At 40.2% G+C, this 23,246-nt stretch overlaps 1 protein-coding gene across 3 annotated transcripts in view; it reads right to left on the bottom strand.

Annotated features, from left to right (window-relative positions):
• Nucleotides 1–23,246, bottom strand: part of PDE4B (phosphodiesterase 4B) — a 361,995-nt gene that overhangs the window by 314,931 nt on the left and 23,818 nt on the right. For 2 of the 3 annotated variants that reach the window (XM_045028054.1, XM_045028055.1), the window contains exon 2: nucleotides 5,258–5,371. In XM_045028054.1, coding sequence (XP_044883989.1) covers nucleotides 5,258–5,299 — 42 coding nt within the window. In that variant the 5' untranslated portion in view covers nucleotides 5,300–5,371. Of the gene's footprint in view, nucleotides 1–5,257; nucleotides 5,372–7,597; nucleotides 7,689–23,246 lie in introns of those variants that run through there. The other variant, XM_045028057.1, reaches the window with a different exon arrangement.

The following is a 23,246-nucleotide window of genomic DNA, read 5'->3' as shown; positions in this document are numbered from 1 at the left end:
AGCTGCTTTTCCAGACTCCTGCAGAGCCAATGAGCCCATCCAACAGCCAGCAAGCACAAGAACTCCGTTTTGATTCTCCCAAAAATGGAACTTTTCTGGGAATCCCTTCCTGTGAAAATATTGTGTGTTTTTGATTTTTTTGCCCCCACAGGGCATTTTAAAAAGTTTCAAAAATGTGATTTTTTTTATTTTTATTTATTCATTTATTTATTTTTTGATGAGAAGAGAAAACCATTTTCTGGTCAGCTCTCTATAGAACCACAAAAGAGATGTGTGGATTTAGTGCTGGTGAAAGGTGAGACAGATGCGAGACCTGGTAAGCATAAGGAGTTCAAATGACTATACTGAAATGTACCACTGAGACATGGACTTTTGGGACAATAAGTATCATAGTGGGTTTTCTGGCAAATCTCACAGACAAACAACAGGTAAGGTAAACATTTATCCCAATCACTGATGTATTGGTCCACAAACATTTTCAACATCATTTCAAGGATTCCATTAAATCTCTCAACCAGCCTGTTAGTCTGGGCTGGTAGGGAGACGACCAGAAGTGTTGAACCTCACAGTTCTCCGTAGCCCTTTATGTAGGGCAGACAAAGCTTGACTCTGATCAGTCCAAACCTCATGGGTTAAATATTTTTAGCAAAGTGTCAGCCTTGTCTGCCTCAGAGCTACTGCTTCTGGATAGCAGGAGACACAACCTATTACTACCAGAATATACTTTTTCCTTCTCCAGGTAACTTTGCTAGAAGGCCACACAATGTCCATAGCGACTCTCTGAAAGGGTTACTCTATGATGGGAAGGGGGAATCAGGGCAGCCTTACCTTTGTCTGTGAACTGCAGGAAGCCCAAAACCCAGTTCTGATAAGCCTGGCCTTTGACAAACCATTTATGGTTTTTACAAACATCTCTGATACAGGGCTTGGGACTGGACTGATGCAAATTGTAAGAAAAAGGGAAGAGACATCCCAGTGTATCTGAGCAAGAAATCACTTCCCCAAGTGTAAAACTACACAACAGTTGAAAAAGAATATTTTGTAGTGGTATGGGCCCTCAGCAAATTTCAGCCTTATCTTTTTGGACAACACTTCACTGTATATACAGACCACTCACTACTCACCTGGTTGCATCAAATGAAATGGATGAATGTCAAGGTGCTAAGATGGAGCCTGGTACTCCAAGATTATGATGTGGATGTATTCCCTTTAACATAAATTATTAACTCAGTCACCGATGCTTTGTCCAGGAATTAAGTCAGTGGGTCCCCTGAGGGTGCCAGACAGCCACACTTGCTAATACCCACTTCTGTTGGGGGTGGGATGATGTTATAGTTGTTAGACGTGGGAAGTGCAAGAAACTCAAAACAACTATGTTGAAATGTGCCAGACAAGCATGGACTCTTGGGATAGTAAGTGTTAAGTGGATTTCCTGGGGAATCCCTGGAGAATGGTTAATGCAAATTACACAACCCCAGTTATGCAAGAACCCAGCCTTTTGAAACTATGCCCTCAGGAGAGGGCCACTGACTTATAGAATCATAGAATATCAGGGTTGGAAGGGACCTCAGGAGGTCATCTAGTCCAACCCCCTGCTCAAAGCAGGACCAATTCCCAACTAAATCATCCCACCCAGGGCTTTGTCAAGCCTGACATTAAAAACCTCTAAGGAAGGAGATTCCACCACCTCCCTAGGTAACCCATTCCAGTGCTTCACCACCCTACTAGTGAAAAAGTTTTTCCCAATATCCAACCTAAACCTCCCCCACTCCAACTTGAGACTATTACTCCTTGTTCTGTCATCTGGTACCACTGAGAACAGTCTAGATCCGTCCTCTTTGGAACCCCCTTTCAGGTCGCTGAAAGCAGCTATCAAATCCCCCCTCATTCTTCTCTTCTGCAGACTAAACAATCCCAGTTCCCTCAGCCTCTCCTCATAAGTCATGGGCTCCAGCTCCCTAATCATTTTTGTTGCCCTCCGCAGGACTCTCCAATTTACCCACATCCTTCTTGTAGTGTGGGGCCCAAAACTGGACACAGTACTCCAAATGAGGCCTCACCAGTGCTGAATAGAGGGGAATGATCACATCCCTTGATCTGCTGGCAATGCCCCTACTTATACAGCCCAAAATGCCATTAGCCTTCGTCTAACTTGCTCCAGGATACTGGAGATCAAAGGCCCAGGCTGTATGAAGAAATAGCTGAACTGTGCAGTGGGAGTCTGGTTCATGATCTAAAAACTGACATGAACTTGGGACCAACAGGAAAAACCCAGCTGTTGGGTTTGAAAGACTGACACCTACTAAAGCCCTATGTCAGGGCTGAGGGTGACCTCTGGTAAGCTTTTAGCATATATTTAGGTTCTTTCATTCATATATGTTTTGTCCGTAATGCTTTTGTCCTACAAATAAATGTAGGTTTATCAAGGTTGGTTGGTAACTGGCGTACAATGTTATAGCCATTGGAGAAAGAATAAACTGCAGGTGCTGAACTCTGGTCATGCCTGTTGGGATATCGCAGTGAGGTGCAAGCCTAAACTCCAGTCTGAAGGGAGAAAGACATGGGTCTCCATCCCAAGAGAAGTGATGGCTGAGAAGCTTAAGCTTTAAGCAGATGCCCTCAAGGAAGACCAGGCAGGTGGGTCAAAGGTGCAGTCAACCCTGAAACTGACACATATATGGTGTCCATGTGTGCGATCTAGGACAGTGGGGAACTGTCAAAGTGCCAAAAACAGTGACAGCAAGTACTGTAGAAGGGAAAAGCACAGTGAAAAGTCTCAGTGTTGGGGTGGGGGGAGAAGGTACAGTGAAAAGAAAATGAGTTATGAAAAGCTGGAAAAAAGGCAAATGGCTGAGATATGCTGAAAAAGGCAGTTCAACACTGAAGAGCTCAAAGGCACAGCTCATTGACCAGCTATACACCAAGGACCAGAAAAGGAATCCCCAAGCAACATCCAGGATCCCAGGCACAACATCCAGCCATAGGCAGAGAGTCCAGCAGGCAGGGGAAATCTTGAGGGGGAGTATCAGAGGGGTAGCCGTGTTAGTCTGGTTCTGTAGAAGCAGCAAAGAATCCTGTGGCACCTTATAGACTAACAGACGTTTTGCAGCATGAGCTTTCGTGGGTGAATACCCACTTGCATCCGAAGAAGTGGGTATTCACCCACGAAAGCTCATGCTGCAAAACGTCTGTTAGTCTATAAGGCGCCACAGGATTCTTTGCTGCTTCTTGAGGGGGAGGGAAGCTGTGAAGAAGCTGGCATATGCAGCAGTCAGGCTCCATCCAGATTAGATGCACCACTGCAACTGGGATCATGGAGAGACTAACAGTTAGAGCAAGAGAATCTGTGGCTGGAGAGGGAAAGATTGCACCTGGAAGCCCAGATGCTTGCAGCTCAGGAGAAGCGGCATCAGCATGAGTGAGAAGGAGAAGGATTATCAACTTCAGCTCAATATGGAAAAACTGCACTGGCAAAACATAATCTGGTAGGTGGAGCCAGATCCCATGTACCTATCCGCGGGATGGCACAGACTCCATATTATTTCCTCACTTTAAGAGGAGGATGTACATGCTTTTGAAATGTACCAGGTGGAGCAGGAGGACATAGTATGGTATCTGACTCCACTACTGTTAGGGACAAAGGCTTTCTTGATGATCCAGCAAATGGATAGCATCTTTTGTCCAAGGGGGCCCCACAACTCTTTCAGAAGGGTTGGAAAGACTTAGGCCTACTAGGGCCCCATAAGACTGATAGGTGACTCCTGGTATGTTTACTGGGTGTTTAAATTTCCTTATTGTTTTAATACATTTTCTCTGTAATGCTTTTACATTAAGAATAACAGTGCTTGCTTAGAAAGTTCTGTGATAACTTGTAACAGCTGGCAATACACTCTTCCTATCCCTCAGAGAAAAAGCAAAATACAGAATTGACCTTTTGGCACACTGGTTTCAAAAAACCCCGTCAGAGGGGAGTGGGACAAGGGTCCCTGCCTGGAGACAAGTGATGGCGGGAGTCCTGATTGGGCACTCCTGGAGTAAACCACGGAGGGAGGAATACAGGTGAAGTTACCTGACAAAAGGCATTGGCTTGACAGCACCTGACAGAGCCACTGAAGGACAGCTTCAGACATACTATTCTGTCAACAGGCTTCACCTCTGATATAGAGTGGAGGGGGAGATTCTTCTGGGTGGCAGAGGCAGTTCAGTCACCAAGATTCATACAGTTCTTGGCCTCTTTAATGAGCTGCCAATTAGTGCAGAGCTGTACAGCATGGTGGAGAATTTGTGATGTGAGAGCAGGAACTGAGACCTATCAAACTCATCTTACATAGTGGGTTACCAAACATCCATTATATAGAAACATGTATCCATTGATTCAAACTAGTGACCTACAGGAGAAAGGTTCTGTACCTTATTCACATTGTCTGATCGGCAGCCAGTTCCCCAACAGATACAACCTTCAGAGAGGGTAATTTTTATGTGTTTACACACACACACACGAGAGAGAGAGAATAAACACATATTAAAATTACCCTTTCCAATTAGTACTTGCTGGGGAATTGGCTATTAACCATTATATATAAACACCTACACACAAACCCAAACTACATTAGAAGAATATTAAAGAATGGCTGCTGCTGGTATTAAAAGTGCTGAAGTGATATTGAAAATGTAACATTGTTACATACACTCTGAGAGAAGATGATTTTCCATTTTTAAAGATCCCAAGCTGTAATAAACAAGGCAATTACTGCTGTGATTATCACTGCCATCATTACAAATTGATGCATTTCTCCTGAGAATAGGAAGTGGAATTTAATTAATAAAGGATTATTGTGGCAAGAGGAGTGATAGATTAGTACATCAGCACATGGGGTGTTAAGAAGCCACAGTAGTGAGTGCTGTAAAACTGCTTATAAATATATAATTACAGCAAATCCACAAAGTGTGGATCCAGTTTGTGGTTTGTGGTTGGGCTCAGGTCCATCTTTCTCTTACAGTCTAATGAAGTAGAATGTTTAAGCACATACTCTGCATTAGCAACAGAAAAGAGTTTACATTATTATTTTTTAATCAGTGGACCTTACTCTTCTCTCACTTACACTGCTATAACTTAGGAGTAACTCCAAGGAAGTCAGTAACTCTAGGAGCAACTCCAGTGTAAAGCCAGCCTACGTGAAAGTAGAATCAAGCTGTGTGTTCTGTTCTGAAAAAAATATACTGGAATGAACAAACCTTGACTTTTTTAAAAACTTACGTCATCTGCTGTAACCGTCATGACACTTCTGCTTTTCTTCATTATAGAGATGAAAAATACACCTGTTCGTGTCAACCGCTTTTGTTCAATCCAATTTCTCCCCAGACAGTAAACCTATAAGAAAAAGTGGGAAGCCTTTGTATTCTTGAGTAATAACTATGTAGTTGATTGATAACATGGTTAGCTGGCTTACAGCTTACAGCTAACAGCGTGTTTTCATAAAGTGCTTTGCAGCAGAAGTCCAAGCACAAGGATCCCAAGTGTCTAATTACATAAAAGTATAACATTCCATTTGCAAAATAATAATTTAATTAGTAATGAGAATTCTTTCTAAAAAAAAAATCAGTGTTCTCAGAGTTTGGAAATATAAGTTTGGAACAACTGTCAAACAATTAAAAAAATTAATCACAATAAATCACAAGATTAAAAAATAATCACTATTAATCACAGTTTTAATTGCATTGTTAAACAATAGAATACCATTTATTTAAATGTTTTTGGATGTTTTCTACGTTTTCAAATATAATGATTTCAATTACAACATAGAATACAAAGTGTACAGTGCTCACTTTATAGGATTATTTTTATTACAAATATTTGCACTGTAAAAAAGAAACAAAAGAAATAGTATTTTTCAATTCACCTCATACAAGTACTGTAGTGCAATCTCTTTATTGTGAAAGTGCATCTTAAATAAAAACAATAATAATAATAATAATGTAGATCTGTATCAGTTATATAACTGCACTCAAAAACAAAATAATGTTAAACTTTAGAGCCTACAAGTCCACTCAGTCCTACTTCTTGTTCAGCTAATCACTAAGACAAACAAGTTTGTTTACATTTACAGGAGATAATGCTGCCCGCTTCTTATTTACAACGTCACCTGAAAGTGAGACCAGGTGTTCACATGACATTGTTGTAGCCGTGGTTGCAAAGTATTCCAGTAAACGCTTCCATACTGATAATGAGTTCTGCACATTCATTTTCATCATCTAAGTCAGATGCCACCAACAGAAGGTTGATTTTCTTTTTTAGTGGCTTGGGTTCTTTTGACAGCATATTCCACACCTCATCTCTCTCACATTTTGGAAGCCACTTCAGATTCTTAAACCTTGGGTCGAGTGCTGTAGATATCTTTAGAAATCTCACATTGGTACCTTCTTTGCGTTTTGTCAAATCTGTACTGAAAGTGTTCTTAAATCGAACAACATGTGCTGGGTCATCAACTGAGGCTGCTGTAACACAAAATATATGGCAGAATGCAGGTAAAACCACAGAGCAGGAGACATACAAGGAGTTGAGTCACAAATTTAATTAACGCTTTTTTTTAAAACAAGCAGCATCAGCACAGAAGCATATCCTCTGTAATGGTGGTCGAAGCAAGAAGGGGCATACAGGTGTTTAGTATACTGGAATACCTTGCAACTCTGGCTACAATAGTGCCATGAGAACTCCTAGTATCACTTTCAGGTGACACTGTAAATAAGAAGCGGGCAGCATTATCTCCCGTAAATGTAAACAAACTTGTTTGCCTTAGCGATTGGCTGAAAAAGAAGTAGGACTGAGTAGACTTGTAGGCTCTAAAGTTTTACATTATTTTGTTTTTGAGTGGTTATGTAACAGATACAAATCTACATTCATAAATTACACTTTCACAATAAAGAGATTGCACTACAGTACTTTTATGAAGTGAACTGAAAAATACTATTTCTTTTATCTTTTTACAGTGCAAATATTTGTAATCAAAAGTAATCATATAAAGTCAGCACTGGACACTTTGTATTCTGTGTTGTAATTGAAATCATTATATTTGAAAATGTAGAAAAACATCCAAATATATTTATAATACATTTAAATTATATTATATTATCGTGTAACTGTGTGATTAAAACTGCAATTAATCACGATTAATTTTTTTTAATCGAGTTAATTTTTTTTAAGTTAAATCACTTGAGTTAACCGTGATTGACAGCCCTAGTAACAACCTTAGAAATATAGGGCCAAACCCTGTGCTTCCTACTTAGTTTTTTAAGCAAGTCCTTACTCAGACGTATATCACAGAAGGGCCCAGGTTTGAGTTAACTGGCCCTTACAGAAATTAGTAAGAGGAGATATTTGTATTCATATTTTAACTCATACAGTAACTCTTAAAAATATAAAAGCTCTATTCAATATTATACATGCATTAATCCACTTCTATACTATAGTCCTCTCTTGGGTGAGACACTGCAGCCACTTTGGGCAAGCAGCACTACACAGCAGCATTTAGAAAAAGAAATGAAAAATAACTAACCAGATGAAACTGCAGAGGAAGACAGAACATAATAATTCACTCACCTAGGAATCTGGCCAGGACACCAGGTGTTAAAAACCTTACTCTTTCTTACTATGAACTGAGTGCTCATGAAAAGGTGCCACAGGGACAGCTCTGAAAAGGAAAACCCTTGGTGTTTTTCACAGAACAGATACAGCTGCAGTGCAAGCTTTTGCACACTGTCAATACGTCTCTACCCTGGCTTGGAAAGATTAACTCTGGGGTGAGAGGACAAATCACTAACCGGCCTCTCTGTTGAGACTACCAGTAAAAGGGTCAAGTAGTACCAGTTGTGGTGGTGGTTTTTATGGTGAAGACAACTCTCTAGAGGAATTTAACCAAGACCAAACAGCCCTTGGATGGTGAAAGCTTTCAGGTACTACCTATACCTTTCAACTTTAATACACTAAGGCTCCAATCCTACACTGAAGTCAGGGGGAGTTCAGACATGAAAAGAATGTAGTATCAAGCCGTAATTGTGTGCCAAGAGCCAGCAAAATCATGCACATATGAATTAGGATTAAACCACTGAGGATGAGGTGTTTGTAACATACTCAGTATCATGCATGTTCAGACAGCATTCACAGGCTATTTCAAAATGCACGATACTACGTCACAATTCAAACAGATTCCTTCCTGGTTCAGAGGCAGCTATAGAAATTCTAACACAGTGTAACAACTGTGCTCCCATTAAATGCCATTTAAATTACACCACCACCACACCATTTACAGAAATAACACATAAGAAAAAATCCAACTCATTCTAAGAAGAATGCTTTGGGTTAATGAGCAAGAAGTGTTTGATCAGAGAGATCTAGAAAGCTACCCTACCATGCTACAAGGACTCGATGCTCACGCAACTGCTGCTCATTTTATGAGAAAAGCATTGCAGCATATCCTTTCCCTTTAGAGTAGATCACCCTGCAAAGAACATTAACATATGGTGCCAGCAATGTAGCTAGGTCTGATACCAGTACCAGCTGTGACACAAGCACTACACATGCTTCCAGTTGCTTTAATTCCCGTAGGGATTTAGACATTTCTCTCACACTCACACCTCTTCAGGGTTTTTATATATGTTTTTAGGGTTTTTATATATTACACATACATACACATACACACACACACACACACACACACACCCCTTCATCATCAGCCAAAGCATTCAAATCCCTCAGATCCATGCCAGACATCCTCATCTGTAAGAGCACAAGCACCATCACACAGCGCTGCAAGGTATTAGTTCTATATTCTTTGCTGCAGCAGCACAGGGGAAGAGCAAAATAACCTTTTTAAAAAGGCACCTAAGAGCTGGGGGCAGAGGGAGGAGGGAAGAGGTATTGCACAGGCACAAAGTGTGACCATCCTGGGGCAGAAGGCCACAAGATACATGCTGCGCATAAGCAAATGAGGATGAGGTAGGGGTTAGAGCTGTGAAACAAGGGTTGACAAAATGGCAAAAATTGGAGCATTCTGATGATTGCCTCTCAACTGCACTGCAATGTCACTACTTAGATGGGCAGGGTTTAAATGAGCAGCCTAGAGATGAAAGGCTCCATATCCCATCAACAACCTAACAACATCCTGTGAAGCCACAATAAAAATAGTGAGTCAAATGCAGTGATGATGCTGTAAATTACATCTTCTTGTGCCAAAACAAGCTGTCTGCAACACAAGGACGATTTACCTCCATGGAGGGCAGATAGTCTTTCTGTTACTGTCAAATGGGATTTCTGCTGAGATCAGAGCTTTAATTTCCACTTAAGCCCCATACAAGCTGCTCTGGTCGCACAGTCTACAAAACCACTAAACCACCACACCCTCCACCTGCACTAGTCATGCATTCTTTCTAGCCAGCACTCTTCAATTTTGGCCTTATACCCGTTCTTTATAACCATCCTTGCAACTGAGGCTCTGCAATCACAACCTGGTCCTCCAGCAAAGTCTCTGATACCAATGACCTTGCCTAGGGTTATGCAAAAAATCAGTCTGTGTACACAATTAGGGAATTTGCTTCAATGACTTTTCTACAGAAAAAATGCAATAAGGAAGAACAATTTTATTCTGATACATGCATCTCCAAGCAATGCCAAGGGAAACACTGAACATTTCTGTCAGAGTTAATTGCCTCTACAAATATAGATTTAATGGGTATTTTAGTGAAATGAGCTATAGCCTTCTGAGCCTGAATGAAAGCTTTCACTGGGGGGTTGGGGGAGAGTGACATCTCCACAGATTATCTATCTAGGTCCCTTTTTGGCTCCCCATCATTCTAGTAGGTAAGAGATTAGGCTTCTATTCTGCAGAAAAATAGAAATGTCTCTGTGTAGATTTATTTTATTTCCCACATATTTGGATTGAAAATTATATAAAACTAAATTTCTGTGCTATATAGATCCCTGAATTCTATTACAAGCAGTGTTACATTATAATAAAAAAGCTCAAACTACTCATTTAGTTTCCTTGAAAAAGCACCACATACACCTTACCCAACTCTTCTGTATGCCACTGACAAAAAGTAAAACAAATTGCTGTACTATCTGCTCACGACCTCTCCCTGTCTTTGAAATGGAAATTAAATTGTTGAGAGGGCCACGGACAGATCATCATAGCATGTTGTGACTTAAAAGAAACACTCTAAGCTAGTACCATGTCCCATTTTAGAGCACACTATGTCCCACAGTTAAGAGCCACACCAGGTGTCTCATTCCTCAAGGTGACAAAGGCAGGGTACATCATATAAAGCTCTCAGTAACAAATTCATTTCCAGCTAGCAGCAGGCATTACACTCAAAAAAGAAGACTAACTCCTATCTCATCTGCAGGGCTAGTGCTACAATACGGTGCTGATAAAATGAGAAGTGATTGAAATGTCAGCAAAGGGGGAAACGAAATAGCTAATAATGAAAGGAAGGAGTAGGTGGAAAAAACCCTCTAAACAGACTGTGCAGTTGATGGAATCCCTCTTAGGCAAAACCAAACACGTCACATTTTTATTTGAATTTCTTTATAAAACAACAAGATGGTTAACACCCTTCCTGCACAAATAATCAAATCACAAAAAGAGAAAAAAGAAGAGAAGAGCTAACTCTCTCTTCCGGCCAACCGAAATACTTAAAAACCAAAAACCCACAACCTTCACTTATAATTGAGAACCCCTTATATAAGCTGAGTCAGACAGACATCACTTCAACAGCATGAAAAAGGCTCTGTAGTTAAAATGTTAGCAGATAACATCCCTCTCATCTGCTATAGGGACCTCTCAAACACAAACGCTCACTTTTTTTAAATCATATTTCTGTGAGGATTTTTATTCTCTTCTCTATGGTTATTTCCATTGGAAGGATCCTAGACATATTGTTCTTTGGACAATTATTAAACAGGCTGCTCATTTAATTTAGACAGTCTCTTGAAGTTCCCTTAATTTAATTTCTTTGCAGAATTTGAGTTGAGACCATCTTCCTGTATCACTTGTATATATTTGAAAAAAATAATCCTTATATATAAAATGTTTTTTAAAAATCAAGAGTGAAAGCTCCAGACATCACTAAAGACAAAAGCAATAAGACAAAGGCTCTGAAGAGGTTTTGAAGCATAGGCCTGGAAAGGACCACAATAGGTCATCTAGTCCAGTCCCCTGCATACAAGGCAGGACTGAATAACAACTAGACCTTTCCTGACAAGTGTTTGCCTAATCTGATCTTAAAAACCTCCAATGACAGAGATTCCATAACCCCCCCTGGGCAATTTGTTCCAGTGCTTAACTATCCTGACAGTTAGGAAGTTTTTCCTAATGTTCAACCTAAACCTCCTATGCTGCAGTTTAAACCCATTGCTTCTTGTCCTATCTTCAGAGGTTAAGGAGAACAATTTTTCTTCCTCCTCCTTGTAACAACCTTTTATGTATTTGAAACCTGTTATGCCTTCCCCCCAGTCTTATCTTCTCCAGACTAAACAAACCCAATCTTCTCTCATAGGTCATGTTTCCTAGACCTTTAGTGATTTTTGGTGCTTTCCTCTGGACTTTCTCCAATTTGTCCACATATTTCCTGAAATGTGGCGCCCAAAACAGGACACAATACTCCAGCTGAGGTCTTATCAGAGCAGAGCAGAGTAGAAATACTTCTCGTCTTGCTTACAAAACTCCTGCTGATAAATCCCAGAATGTTTGCTTTTTTTGCAACAATGTTACACTATTGATTCATATTTAGCTTGTGATTCTTTATAACCCCCAGATCCCTTTCCACGGTACTCCTTCCTAGGCGGTCATTTCCCATTTTGTATGTGTGCAATTGATTGTTCCTTTCCAACTAGTTATGCACCCACCTTATACTAGCTCCATCTAGGCTATCTTTCACTATTCTTTTTATGAAAAGGTCATGCGAGACAGTAACCAAAGCATTACTAAAATCAAGATATGTCACATCTACCGCCTCCCCCCTTCCACAAGGCTTGTTACTCTGTAAAAGAAAGCTGTTAGGTTGATTTAACATGATTTGTTCTTGACAAATCCATGCTGACTGTTACTTATCAGCTTATTATCTTCTAGGTGTTTGCAAACTGATTGCTTGATTATTTGCTCCATTATCTTTCTGGATACTAAAGTTAAGACGGCTGGTCTGTATTTCTCTGGGTTGTCCTAATTCCCTTGGAATAAGGACAAACCAGGGAATTAAGGACAGAAATAACCAAAATTTCATTTGAGAAAATGCAAGCTAACATAACAGAAGAAAAATAATCAGAAACCAAGATATTCAATTATTGGGAGATAAACTTGGAAAGCAGTAATTCTGAAAGAGATCTAAAAAGTGATAGCTGATAGAAAATTAGACATGACTTTGCAGTGAAATATGGGAACAAAAATGATAAATCCCATTGGATTGCATGCATAGAGGCATCAAGCCCCACACCAAGGCAATGAGTCTCTCTCAGGGCTTGTCTACACTACCGTTTAAATCTATGTAAGTTACGTCATTCAGGGATATGAAAAACCACCCCGAGTGACATACCTTACATCAACTTAAAGTGGTGCCTACACTACGTCAGCGGGAGACGCTCTCCCGCCGCTGACATAGCTTCTGCCTCTTCTTGAGGTGGAGTAATTACGTCGATGGGAGAGTGCTCTCCCGTCAACATGAGTCTTCACCAGATGCGCTACAGCGGTGCTGAGGTGTCAGTGCAGCAGCACCAATTTTAGCACGGTAACGAAGACAAGCCCTATGTATAACTCCTGTGCAACTACACCCCTATGTTCAGTTCTGGGAACATCATTACCATAAAGTTCTAGACCAATTGATGAGACTGCAGAAAACAACAAATATTAAAGGGCTAGAGGAACGGACTTATTAGGAAAGATTAAAATAGCAATGGATATAACTATAGCTTTGCTAAAAGATAACTAAAGTGAAGACACATTAAGAGTCTATGAAAATTTATAGTGGTAAACATGAAGAGAAAAGAAGAATTATCTACTGTGGTAGATGGGGGCACAACAAGTAACAACAAGCAGGACAGTTTTTAAAAAAGGGAACAATTAGGATAAATATTGAGGGGGGAGGGAGGAGAAACTGCCTTGATAGTAAGATCTTTAGGACCAAGATTCCAATAAACTAGGGTGGACAAAGCACTAGAAAACATACTGTAGGGAAGAGTCCCACTCAACCAACGGAACACTTTTGTGATCCTCTAAGAGTACTGTTAAATCTAAACCAGCTTTCCTTGCTAATTCTTTACCAACTTTTAAACATGAAGTATATTATATCCAGACTGAAAATCATATTATACACTTAGAGCCTACATTTGATGTGGATTTCATTTAGATGACAACATTAAAATCTGGATCATTATATTCCAGTGCTTTTACGCTAGTTACCAAAACACCTGGGCCTCATAACTGCTTTAAAGAAAACAAGAGGCTTACCTTAATTTCTGACAACCTTATCTTAATTTATAATCAGATTACATCCACCAGCAAACCAAAACATCTGACCTGTACAAGTTTGCTAATTAAACTTGAATGTGTTCCTGTCCATTGGTGAATAATTTTGCTCTCCTGTTTTCCAAAGAAAGGAATTTATTCCAGTGGACTAGTTAATGCTGGGTAAAAGAGAATACCTGAAAGCAATACTGCCCACATTAACAGGTTTCCAGTCTAAACTAAAGATAACCATATCATCTCAGAGATTCTCTAAGCTGCTAACCAATACTAAATGAGAGTTAGTAAGCAATGTGTTAAAACTATCTATAAATAATATCAAATATGGTGGTCACCTTATCTAGAACGTAAGATTCAATCAGTACCTAAAATGAAAGATCCTTGCAGAAGCAAGGAAGCTTGTCTTGCTTCACTGGGTGAAGCCTTGTGCAAGTCTATGGCACTACTATTATATAATTTGTGTGTGTGTGTCTGCGCGAGCACAAACATTATATAATAATTAGGAAAGGAACAAATTAAATAAGTCTTCTAAACACTCCACTTCAATTTATCCAACATGCTGTAGTTTATCAGTTTTAGCTAATACTATTGCAATCATCACACACACAATTCTAAATGAAATTTTAATGCTGTAGCACTAAAGGTGGGTTAGTCCCCTTTGGATAACGGGATACTGATACTTTCAGATATGTGTCATTGATTCAAGAGGTTTGTAATGATGGAATCATTGTCTGCAGTTTTTCTTGTACAGTGGCCTATTAAAATAATTTGGTTGTCAGTCCTACAATTAGTGGACTGGCCCCCATAGCCTCACACAGCACACACCACAACTTGCCCCTTTTTGTTTAGCTCACAAATGTAACCGTTTATGAGTGCAGTATACTGATCAGGTTATTGCGTTTGTTGCTGTATGCATATATTGTGTTAATTCATAATCAGGTATGTCAGAAAACATGCCCAGGAAAAGAGGGTGGTTCCTAATATTTACATCTCTGGGTGATCACATGAAGAACAATGCTGTGATAAACTGGCTATTTCCCTTTACCCACCACACCCCCAGACTTCCTAAACAGGTTTCTCCATTAATTTCTCATGCAGGTGAGAATGGGGGGCGGGACTTACTAGAGTTTAAAGACACAGAAATCCTCTAAAGAATTCAGATGGTTAAGGGGAAGAAACTGTTCTCAGACCTTGAGAGGCTGGGGATATCTGGGAAGGAAGTCCTACTAGGGTCCCTGTAACGGGACCAGTCACCTCCCAAACACCCCTTTGTGGCCTGAGGTTGCTCTGCAGGTGTCTTACCTCGGTTTCCTCCCTTGGGCTCCTCATTAACTCACAAGAGGTTTCTCTGTTCAGTAATACCCCACCTTAGAGTCCAGTTTTACTGGCATAAAATTCAAAACAAACACAAGGAAGTCTTCTCCCCAGCCTTAACCTGGGCACAGCCCCTGCTTCCTGAGGTACTGTCTCAAAATTCTCCTGGCATCTCATGGCCTTCCCTGATTTAGCGGCAACTCCAATCCCTTCCTAGCTGGACCATCTCCACCACTCTCAGGGTCTTCCCTACAGCAGACTCTCACTTTCTGCAGTCCCTCCCCAACTTCTTGAGCATCCTCCCTATGCAGCTTCCTACTGCTCTTACAGGGCATTCACCTGAGCCTATTTAGTAACTAGGGTTGGCTGCCCCTAGGCCTCTAGCCAAGGAGCAAGCCTCCTGTTATAGTCTCCACGTGAAAGATGGAAAGACTTTTGGTAAAATAGGGGTGGGTGTGGGTGTGGGTGCGCACGCCTTTTGTTGTTTGAATCCTTTTTTCCTGTTATGTTGTGTTCCTACTGTTAATATTAAATCATACTTTGTTTTAAGAAAGCTGTTTGGGCCACAGTATTCACTGCTGGTCACCGCTTCTGAAGGGAAGCACTGCAGGTCTGCTGAGCAATCACAACTGGTAGACAGGAGGGCTGCAGCTAGAGAACTGCAGGATTCCACCCCAGAGAGATGAAGGCTTGACTCCTAAAACTTGGAGGGGGTGCACTTAAAGAGAGATCACAGAAGGGTGAGAGGTGCAGCTAGCCCTGAACGGTGACAGGATGTTTTACAGATCACCTGGGACAAATGCAACAGATGGAGTTACTCTGGAACTATGCCCTGAATTTGTGACTCATGCCCCATTTTGGTTTAAGTGGGCCAGACCTCTCAAGTGTACCAGATTTGTCCTTTTTTAAAAACTGGATTAGGCTGCCTGTTCCCCTGTACTGTGAAAGCAGCTAATGTTTTACAAAGAAAATGCTGAAAAGCCAGGACACTGAATCACACCTCTACTGACTGCTTATATTTCCATGGACTTCACAGGCCTTAGCACTGACTCAGTGTACAAAGCCTGCTAGTGACCCATGTGGGGGAGACTTTGCATGTGAAACATGCTGGTGAAGCAGGGTAGGGAAGATTATGCTTTTGCTGCTCATGCTGTACTAGTTCTGTGGATTAACAAAGGATTTTGGCGATCAGGGCTGTTAATCTGGCTGCTTTCATACCCTAAATTCACCCCATCCACAAACTTTCACAGAAAGCAGGAAAAACTGTTTAGAAAAGTACAGCAGAATCTGCAGTACCTGATCTTTCTTTAATTGCCAATAGTAGTAACCAAGAACCATGTCATGCAGTTAGGAACCAATATTGATCCTAGCACAAACTGCTCATGCTTACTGGTTCAAAAAGCTAGGGCAGATGATCAGCGATTAAAAAAACAAAAACAAAAAAATCTGAAGAGAGAATGAATAGAGAAGCTTTACCAAGGAAAGGATTGGGATGAGGGAGATTATCTGATCACAGATGTAATTATATCATTTGTCAGCTGGGATCACATCAAACCATCCAATTCTGTTAATGATCATCAGGCCTCAGATGGTGAACTAGATAACACTATGGAGGGGTAATTTTCAGTCTGAAAAGTGAAAGTTATGGGACCATTTCTGCCCTCAGACACAAAGGTGTGAATCCTATTGAAGGCAATGGGACTTATACAGGGCACTAAAGGCAATATATTTACACTGGTCAAAGATTAATAGTGTAGATGTCAATTGCTATTTATACATTATTTAGAGTTTCTGTATTTTATTTTAAACAAAGTAAATTAAAAAGGTGAAAATATTTAGCCCTTTAAAACAAACAGATTGCTTAGGCGGCGACTAAGTGCATGGAAGTCACTGATCAATCACTGCATAGTGTCAGCATATGCAATATTGCTGCTATCAATTTATTGACAATGCCTATTTGTAAATGCTATAACACTAAAGATATATATGCAACAAATAATGATGTAATGGTATACAAAGGTACACTATACAGCAGTTTTTGCACAGATTACAAACCACTAAAAAAAAAAAATCTTCATTTCATTAATGTGGCCAAATATTCTGACATTGTTACAAATCACACATCTCCTCTCCTCACTAACCCAAACAGAAAGCAACCGCTGGGCTGAGAAAGACCACAAAATCTTCCTGCCATTAATGCTAGTTTTTTCTGGAGTGAACCCAGGGATGTACCATGGGATTTTAGCTGTATCACAGTGATTGACTTTGATAGGACTTTGACAAGCTAAATGCACACAATTCTTTGAAAATGTAGGGGCAAGAATTTCCTAATCCATAATACTAATCCCTGTTTTGAATGTCTGAAGGGCAGCAAAAACTGATTGCCACTTTCTATTCCTTTTTGCCCATTCTGATTAGATCTACAACCACTTTTGTTGTTTGTGTTAAAGTCAGCTGCATCAAAATCCACCTCATCAACCAAAATGTTATTCCATTATGATTTTTGCAAAACAAATGTTACATGGCTGGAAGCATCAGTACAATAAAACAACAACAATTATATTTTGGTCACCGTTGGTGAGCATGGCACTGTTCAAGCCAAACATGACGACAGTCCCCATCCAAAAGTGCTTATAGTCTAAAGAAACAGAAAAGGCAGCATGCTCTGGGCTTTGGCTTGATTTTAATATTGCTGTAATAAACTCTTGTGGGAATTGCAGGAGGGTTAATAATACTTCACAATTGTCAAATTAGAGTATTGACTGTTTTGATATATCCTTTTTCAAGCTTGCTTTAAAACTTATACATTATAACTGACAGACTAAGAGTCTATATACCAGAGTTGTTGTTTCAAGCAGTCAGGCATTTGAGTAAAGGAATAAAATTGTACAGTTATCATCTACTGGTAGATTAATCCAATGCTTCCTTTCAAAATGGAGTTTTAAATAAACAGCAGGACACATATTAAGAAAAAAAACTGTCAAATGATGGGGCACAATGCTGAGGCAAACTTAGAATTAAAGGGAAACATATCAGCTCACATTATTACTAGTTAAATTATCCTTTAACACCCAGCCTTAACTTCCGTTAAGAGGTTCCTTACTGTGATTTCACAAAGGTTAACAGGATTGCAAAGACTCATCTTTTCTTTGGCAACCTAATTATTAAAACTGAGAATAACAAAATTAATCTATTCCCAGAATTCCCGTAACTCTTTGATCTCTAGCAGAAGGTACAATTATACTGTCATTGGTCTTCATCTGCTTCAATTATGATCGGAAAAATCAATACTAATTTGAACATAATATTACATTGCATTCTGTCAGTGGGCTTAATCTTCTCTGCAGAGCTACAATGAAACACATAAGCAATTTTGTTTCCAGTATTACCACTAGGAAAATATGACCATGTTTTACCTAGGAGACTTTCAGGCACAGATACAAATAATCTGGGTGGAGGAAACTTGCAAAAAAACCCAACACTTTCCATTTTCTTCAGTAGGTTAATGATTTTTTAAATCTTATATTTGTAAAACAGATCGCCTGGTCAAAAGTAAATCATATTTTTAAAAATCAGTTTTGACAAACACAAAAGGATGCAGTTTAATAGTCTTACATACCATTGTGTTCAAGATTTCCAAGAGAATTACTTGGGAAAGAGAAGCATACTATTAAACCAGGCAATTTATACTCTCTTCCTCTGTGTGCAACTAACTAGCACAGGCTTCCCATTCTCCCATGTGGAGCCAAAAAGCGTACAGTGAGCAAAGCACTGTTATCAATTATGTGTTTAAAAAGGAAAAAACTATGCTTACTTAGGAATATTTTTAAAAGGGGGGGGGGAAATACATTGAGTTTCATAGCCTGCCTTTGTTTGTTAGAAGTCTCATCATAGTCCATGTGAGAGCATCACAAAAAAAGTAATTGCATAATTCAGCAAGCCTGGCTAGTCTCTGCCGATAACACCATGGACTGGAACAACTCAAGTGTTCCAGGTCAGACAGGATTGAATTACATTGACCAAGCTGTGTGAGGAAGTGTGCTCCATGCCAGCTCATGTAGCCCTTAGCTCAAGACAATGATTTAATCTTTCATTTGGAGAAACTTGCTCAAACTATTTTTTTTTTAAACAGAAAAAGTGACATTGTTAAAGTCTTCAAAAGTGTTGTATTTGCACTCCGTCTGTTTAGGCAGGATTTTTCTCTACTGTACAGTGGGAGGACACAATCTCCTGAATAGATACCCAAGCAAACAGTCCTATTATTTTTGGGCCCAACCCTGTCAGGCTTTGCTAAAGCTGAGTAGTATCTTAGTCTATTATAGTCCCGTTATTTTCAGATGGTTTTTTTTTTTAAAACAATGAAGCTATTTGTAGAGCAAGGTACTATTCCTGTGTGGAAGGGAAGCACAACCAGACATACATTTACCAAGAAAGAGCACCCCCTAACATTACCATAGTTCCAAAATGTTTGTTCAATAACGAGTTCTTAAAACTTCCATTTTTTCTTCCTTTGAACAAGATATGTTCCTTTACTTAGAAAGAAAACTGGCAAAAAGAAAAAGGTAAAAATATGACATGAGAATTGGAGGAGATTCACAGGAATGTGTGTCTGAAGAAGATTACTTTTGGAGCACATCCTTGAAGTCACTATACCTGAAAGACACCCACTGAAGTCAATGGGAATTTTACTGTATAAGGCCTGCAGAAGCAAATCCAAAGTAGTTAGAAAGTGCACTGATATTATAGTGAGTAGTGCCACAGACATTCCTGTAAACTAAAATAACTTTCAGAATTTGGGCACCCCTCAAAAACATCACTGCTAGTAAAGTCAGCACAGATAACCTTTCAGTCTAAGGAAGGATGTACGTACCCTTAAGAATGTTTTTTGACTCAATCCTACATTCCTTGCATTCAGGCAAAAATCCCATAGAAATCAATAGAAGTTTTGCTTGAGTAAGAGCTATACCACCGGGACACTGTCTTGGTACTGTTCCATATATCTAATAAACCAAGAAGCACATTAAGGCAAGGAAAGGCTTTCGTTTATGTATGGAAAAATAGAACTCTAGTTTTAATTGAAACTGCAAGGTGGCATACCACGTCAGAGTGGCCTTTGCTCATGCTCAGACCCTTATGATCTCATCAAATTCCCTACAGAGGTTGTGGAATCTCAGTCATTGGAGGTTTTTAAGAGCAGGTTAGACAAACACCTGTCAGCAATGGTCTTGTTATTACTTAGTCCTGCCTTGAGTGCAGAGGACTGCACTAGAAGACCTATTGAGGTCCCTTCCAGTCCTACACTTCTATGATTTTATGTCCAAGGTGTACAAAATATTGTGTATGCCATGGAGGTATTGTCTGACGAATAGCTTTTACTTCCTGGTACTGATGCAGTTCCATTGGCCCATTAAATAAACTGCTTCAATACTGTCTGAGAGACCTGGTATTTTGTCTTTCTCGCCACTTGAAAAAGATGTAAGAAATATCTAAAAAGAGGAAAGGCAAGTAACACACAGTTTCAAGACAAACAGCTCCTGCTCTTCATCTCATCACTCACATGTTGCCTCCGCTCACCAGGAACGAGAGGTCTATAGTTGACCGATCCTGCTTTCATACACAGGGGGTACTACATGTTGCCCTTAGTACTAAATCCAGTCTTGCGCTCAAGAAATGGGCGGGGGAAGGACATCTCCATATCTCAACAGTCTTCAGCTATGTTAGGTACTGTTATAAAGAGGACGATGATCAATTATTTTCCATGTCTACTGAAGGTAGGACAAGAAGTAATGGTCTTAATCAGCAGCAAGGGAGATTTGGGGTAGATATTAGGAAAAATGTTCTAAATAGAAGAGCAATTAAGCTCTGGAATAGGCTTCCAAGTGGGGGACTAGAGTTTTTTGAAAAAACAGGTTGGACAAACATCTGTCAGGGATGGTCTATGTTTACTTGGTTCTGCTCAGGCTATGTCTGCACCACCACTTATGTCAGAAGAACTTATGCGGCTCAGGGGTGTGAATATTTCACATAAGTTGGAGGGAGAGCTTCTCCTGCTGACATAGCTGCCGCTGCTCGTTGAGTGTGGATTAATTATGTTGACAGGAAAGCTCTCTCCCGTCGGCATAAGAGGGGCTACACAAGAGATCTTATAGCGGCGCAGCTGCATTGGTATGGCTGTGCCACTGTAAGCTCTCTAGTGTAGACAGAGTGCGGGGGGCTGGACTTGATGACTTTTTGAGATCCCTTCTAGCCCTACATTTCACTGATAATTGTAAAATGAGTGCTAAGAAGTACACCATGACCTCAGACAGCACGATCTATGGACTAAAGGCTCTATAAATCTATTTATGCTCACTAAAGATCATTTCCCTACAACTCGGCCTACCTGACACATCACTTATTGTTAATAGAACACTCTGGATTTGTTTTTCAGGGTCACAGATGGATATAGCCTTCCAAGGGGAGCAGTGGAGACAAAAGACATATCTGGCTTCAAGACTAAGCTTGATAAATTTATGGAGGGGATGGTATGATAGCCTAATTTTGGCAATTAATTGATCTTTGACTGTTAGCGGTAAATATGCCCAATGGCCTGTGATGGGACACTAGATAGGGTGGGATCTGAGTTACTACAGAGAATTCTTTCTTATGTGTCTGCCTGGTCAGTCTTGCCCACATGCTCAAGGTTTAGCTGATCGCCATATTTGGGATTAGGAAGGAATTTTCCTCCAGGGCAGATTGGCAGAGGCCCTGGGAGTTTTTCGCCTTCCTCTGCAGCGTGGGGCATGGGTCACTTGCTGGAGGATTTTCTGCACCTTGAAGTCTTTAAACCACAGTTGAGGACTTCAATAGCTCAGACATAGGTCAGGGGGTTGTTACAGGAGTGGGTGGGTGAGATTCCGTGGCCTGTATTGTGCAGGAGGTCAGACTAGATGATCATAATGGTCCTTTCTGACCTTAAAGTCTATGAGTCTACACAGAAGTAGCTATTAACACAGATGTAGGCATAGTCGTCAACATCACTTTACACAACCATGCATTCAAAACTACTCAGTATAATCTAGAAAATATACTTGGTTTTTCATTCAAAAGGTGGCTGCATTTCAGTGGTGGGTAAATTGTTTCCACAGCCATTTCATTTTGGGCTCTAAGCTCACATCTCAACTCCTGTCTATGTATGATCACCAAATAGTATCAAAAAGCTGAGAACACTTTTCACCCACAGCTCTCTACAAATTAGCTCCATTTTATAGTGGGAACACTGAAGCAGAGAGAGAGATTAAGTGACTTGCCCAAAGGTCACACAGCAGGTCAGTGGCAGATCTGGGAATAAAAGTAGGGAATCAGCTATGCACACTGTTGTGCAAGGGTATCCAAAATAAAAGTACAAGGGTATAAACATATAAAGCCAGGAAAGAAAACTTCTTAAAACATACCCCTCTTCATAGTTGTCAGTTGTTTTTTTAAGGAGTAATCACAGTCTGAGGTTTCAAAAATATAACTGTCTTCCATTTGAAATCAAGTAGATACAAGCTGTCTAAGATGATGGTTGTCAGGAGGCTTCAACTCCATTTCAAAATTCATGACTCAGAGCATTTCACATAATACTCCCACTAGCAGGATAAGTGATTCATTAGAAGATTCTGCCGTTCAGAAATTTCCCTTTTCCTACAGGAATCTACAGTAGCTAAGATTTAAACTGTACAATCTCTCACTTGGGTTTTGGAGTATTAACGTGAGATGTTATTGGGTAAATGCAGAATGCTGAAATCACAATCCCGAGTTATCTTAATTATCGCATACTAATAAACCTCTCGCTATGAAGCGGTCTGTTTATTCCTAAAGGGCCACTAAAATTGACTAGTCCAAAATTTTGTCCACCTGGGCTTCCTATCTCATCTGTATGCAAAGACTATTTAAATTGGCTGAGCCCCCCTGGTATGGGGAAGGATGGCCATAAGAAGCATACAGAGCCTCTGGCATCTGACAGAGGTGGGAAAGGAGGGGGCACAAAGAGACCCTGCCATGGTAGAGAAGCGGGGAATGGTGGGGAAGAAGGAATGAGGAGTACATACAGCACCTGCCATGGGGAAAGAGGGAAGAGGAGAGAATGGAGGATTCCACCATGGTACTTTTACAGCAGCGCCAAGCTTCATTTAAAGTCAGGTGGTCTGCTTGTGTCAAGCACCTTGCAGGACTAAGGCCTAAGAAACCAGCTTGTACAACACGCTTCTTTCCAGAAAGTACTATTTTACATCCTACACTATCCCCTGAGGTTGTGAATCATAACCACCATAATTAGTATATGAGGTTTGTTTTCTTAAAACCCCATATCATTAGAGAAACAGAGGAAACTAGCAAAAAGCAATTAAGGTGACCTTGCATTTGCAATCCAGCAAACAGTGCTGGATCAATGACCACCATCAT

Source organism: Mauremys mutica, chromosome 8 (genome assembly GCF_020497125.1).
Source record: "Mauremys mutica isolate MM-2020 ecotype Southern chromosome 8, ASM2049712v1, whole genome shotgun sequence".
NCBI classification, from domain to species: Eukaryota; Metazoa; Chordata; order Testudines; family Geoemydidae; genus Mauremys; species Mauremys mutica.
This window is presented reverse-complemented; position numbering and strand designations above follow the sequence as displayed.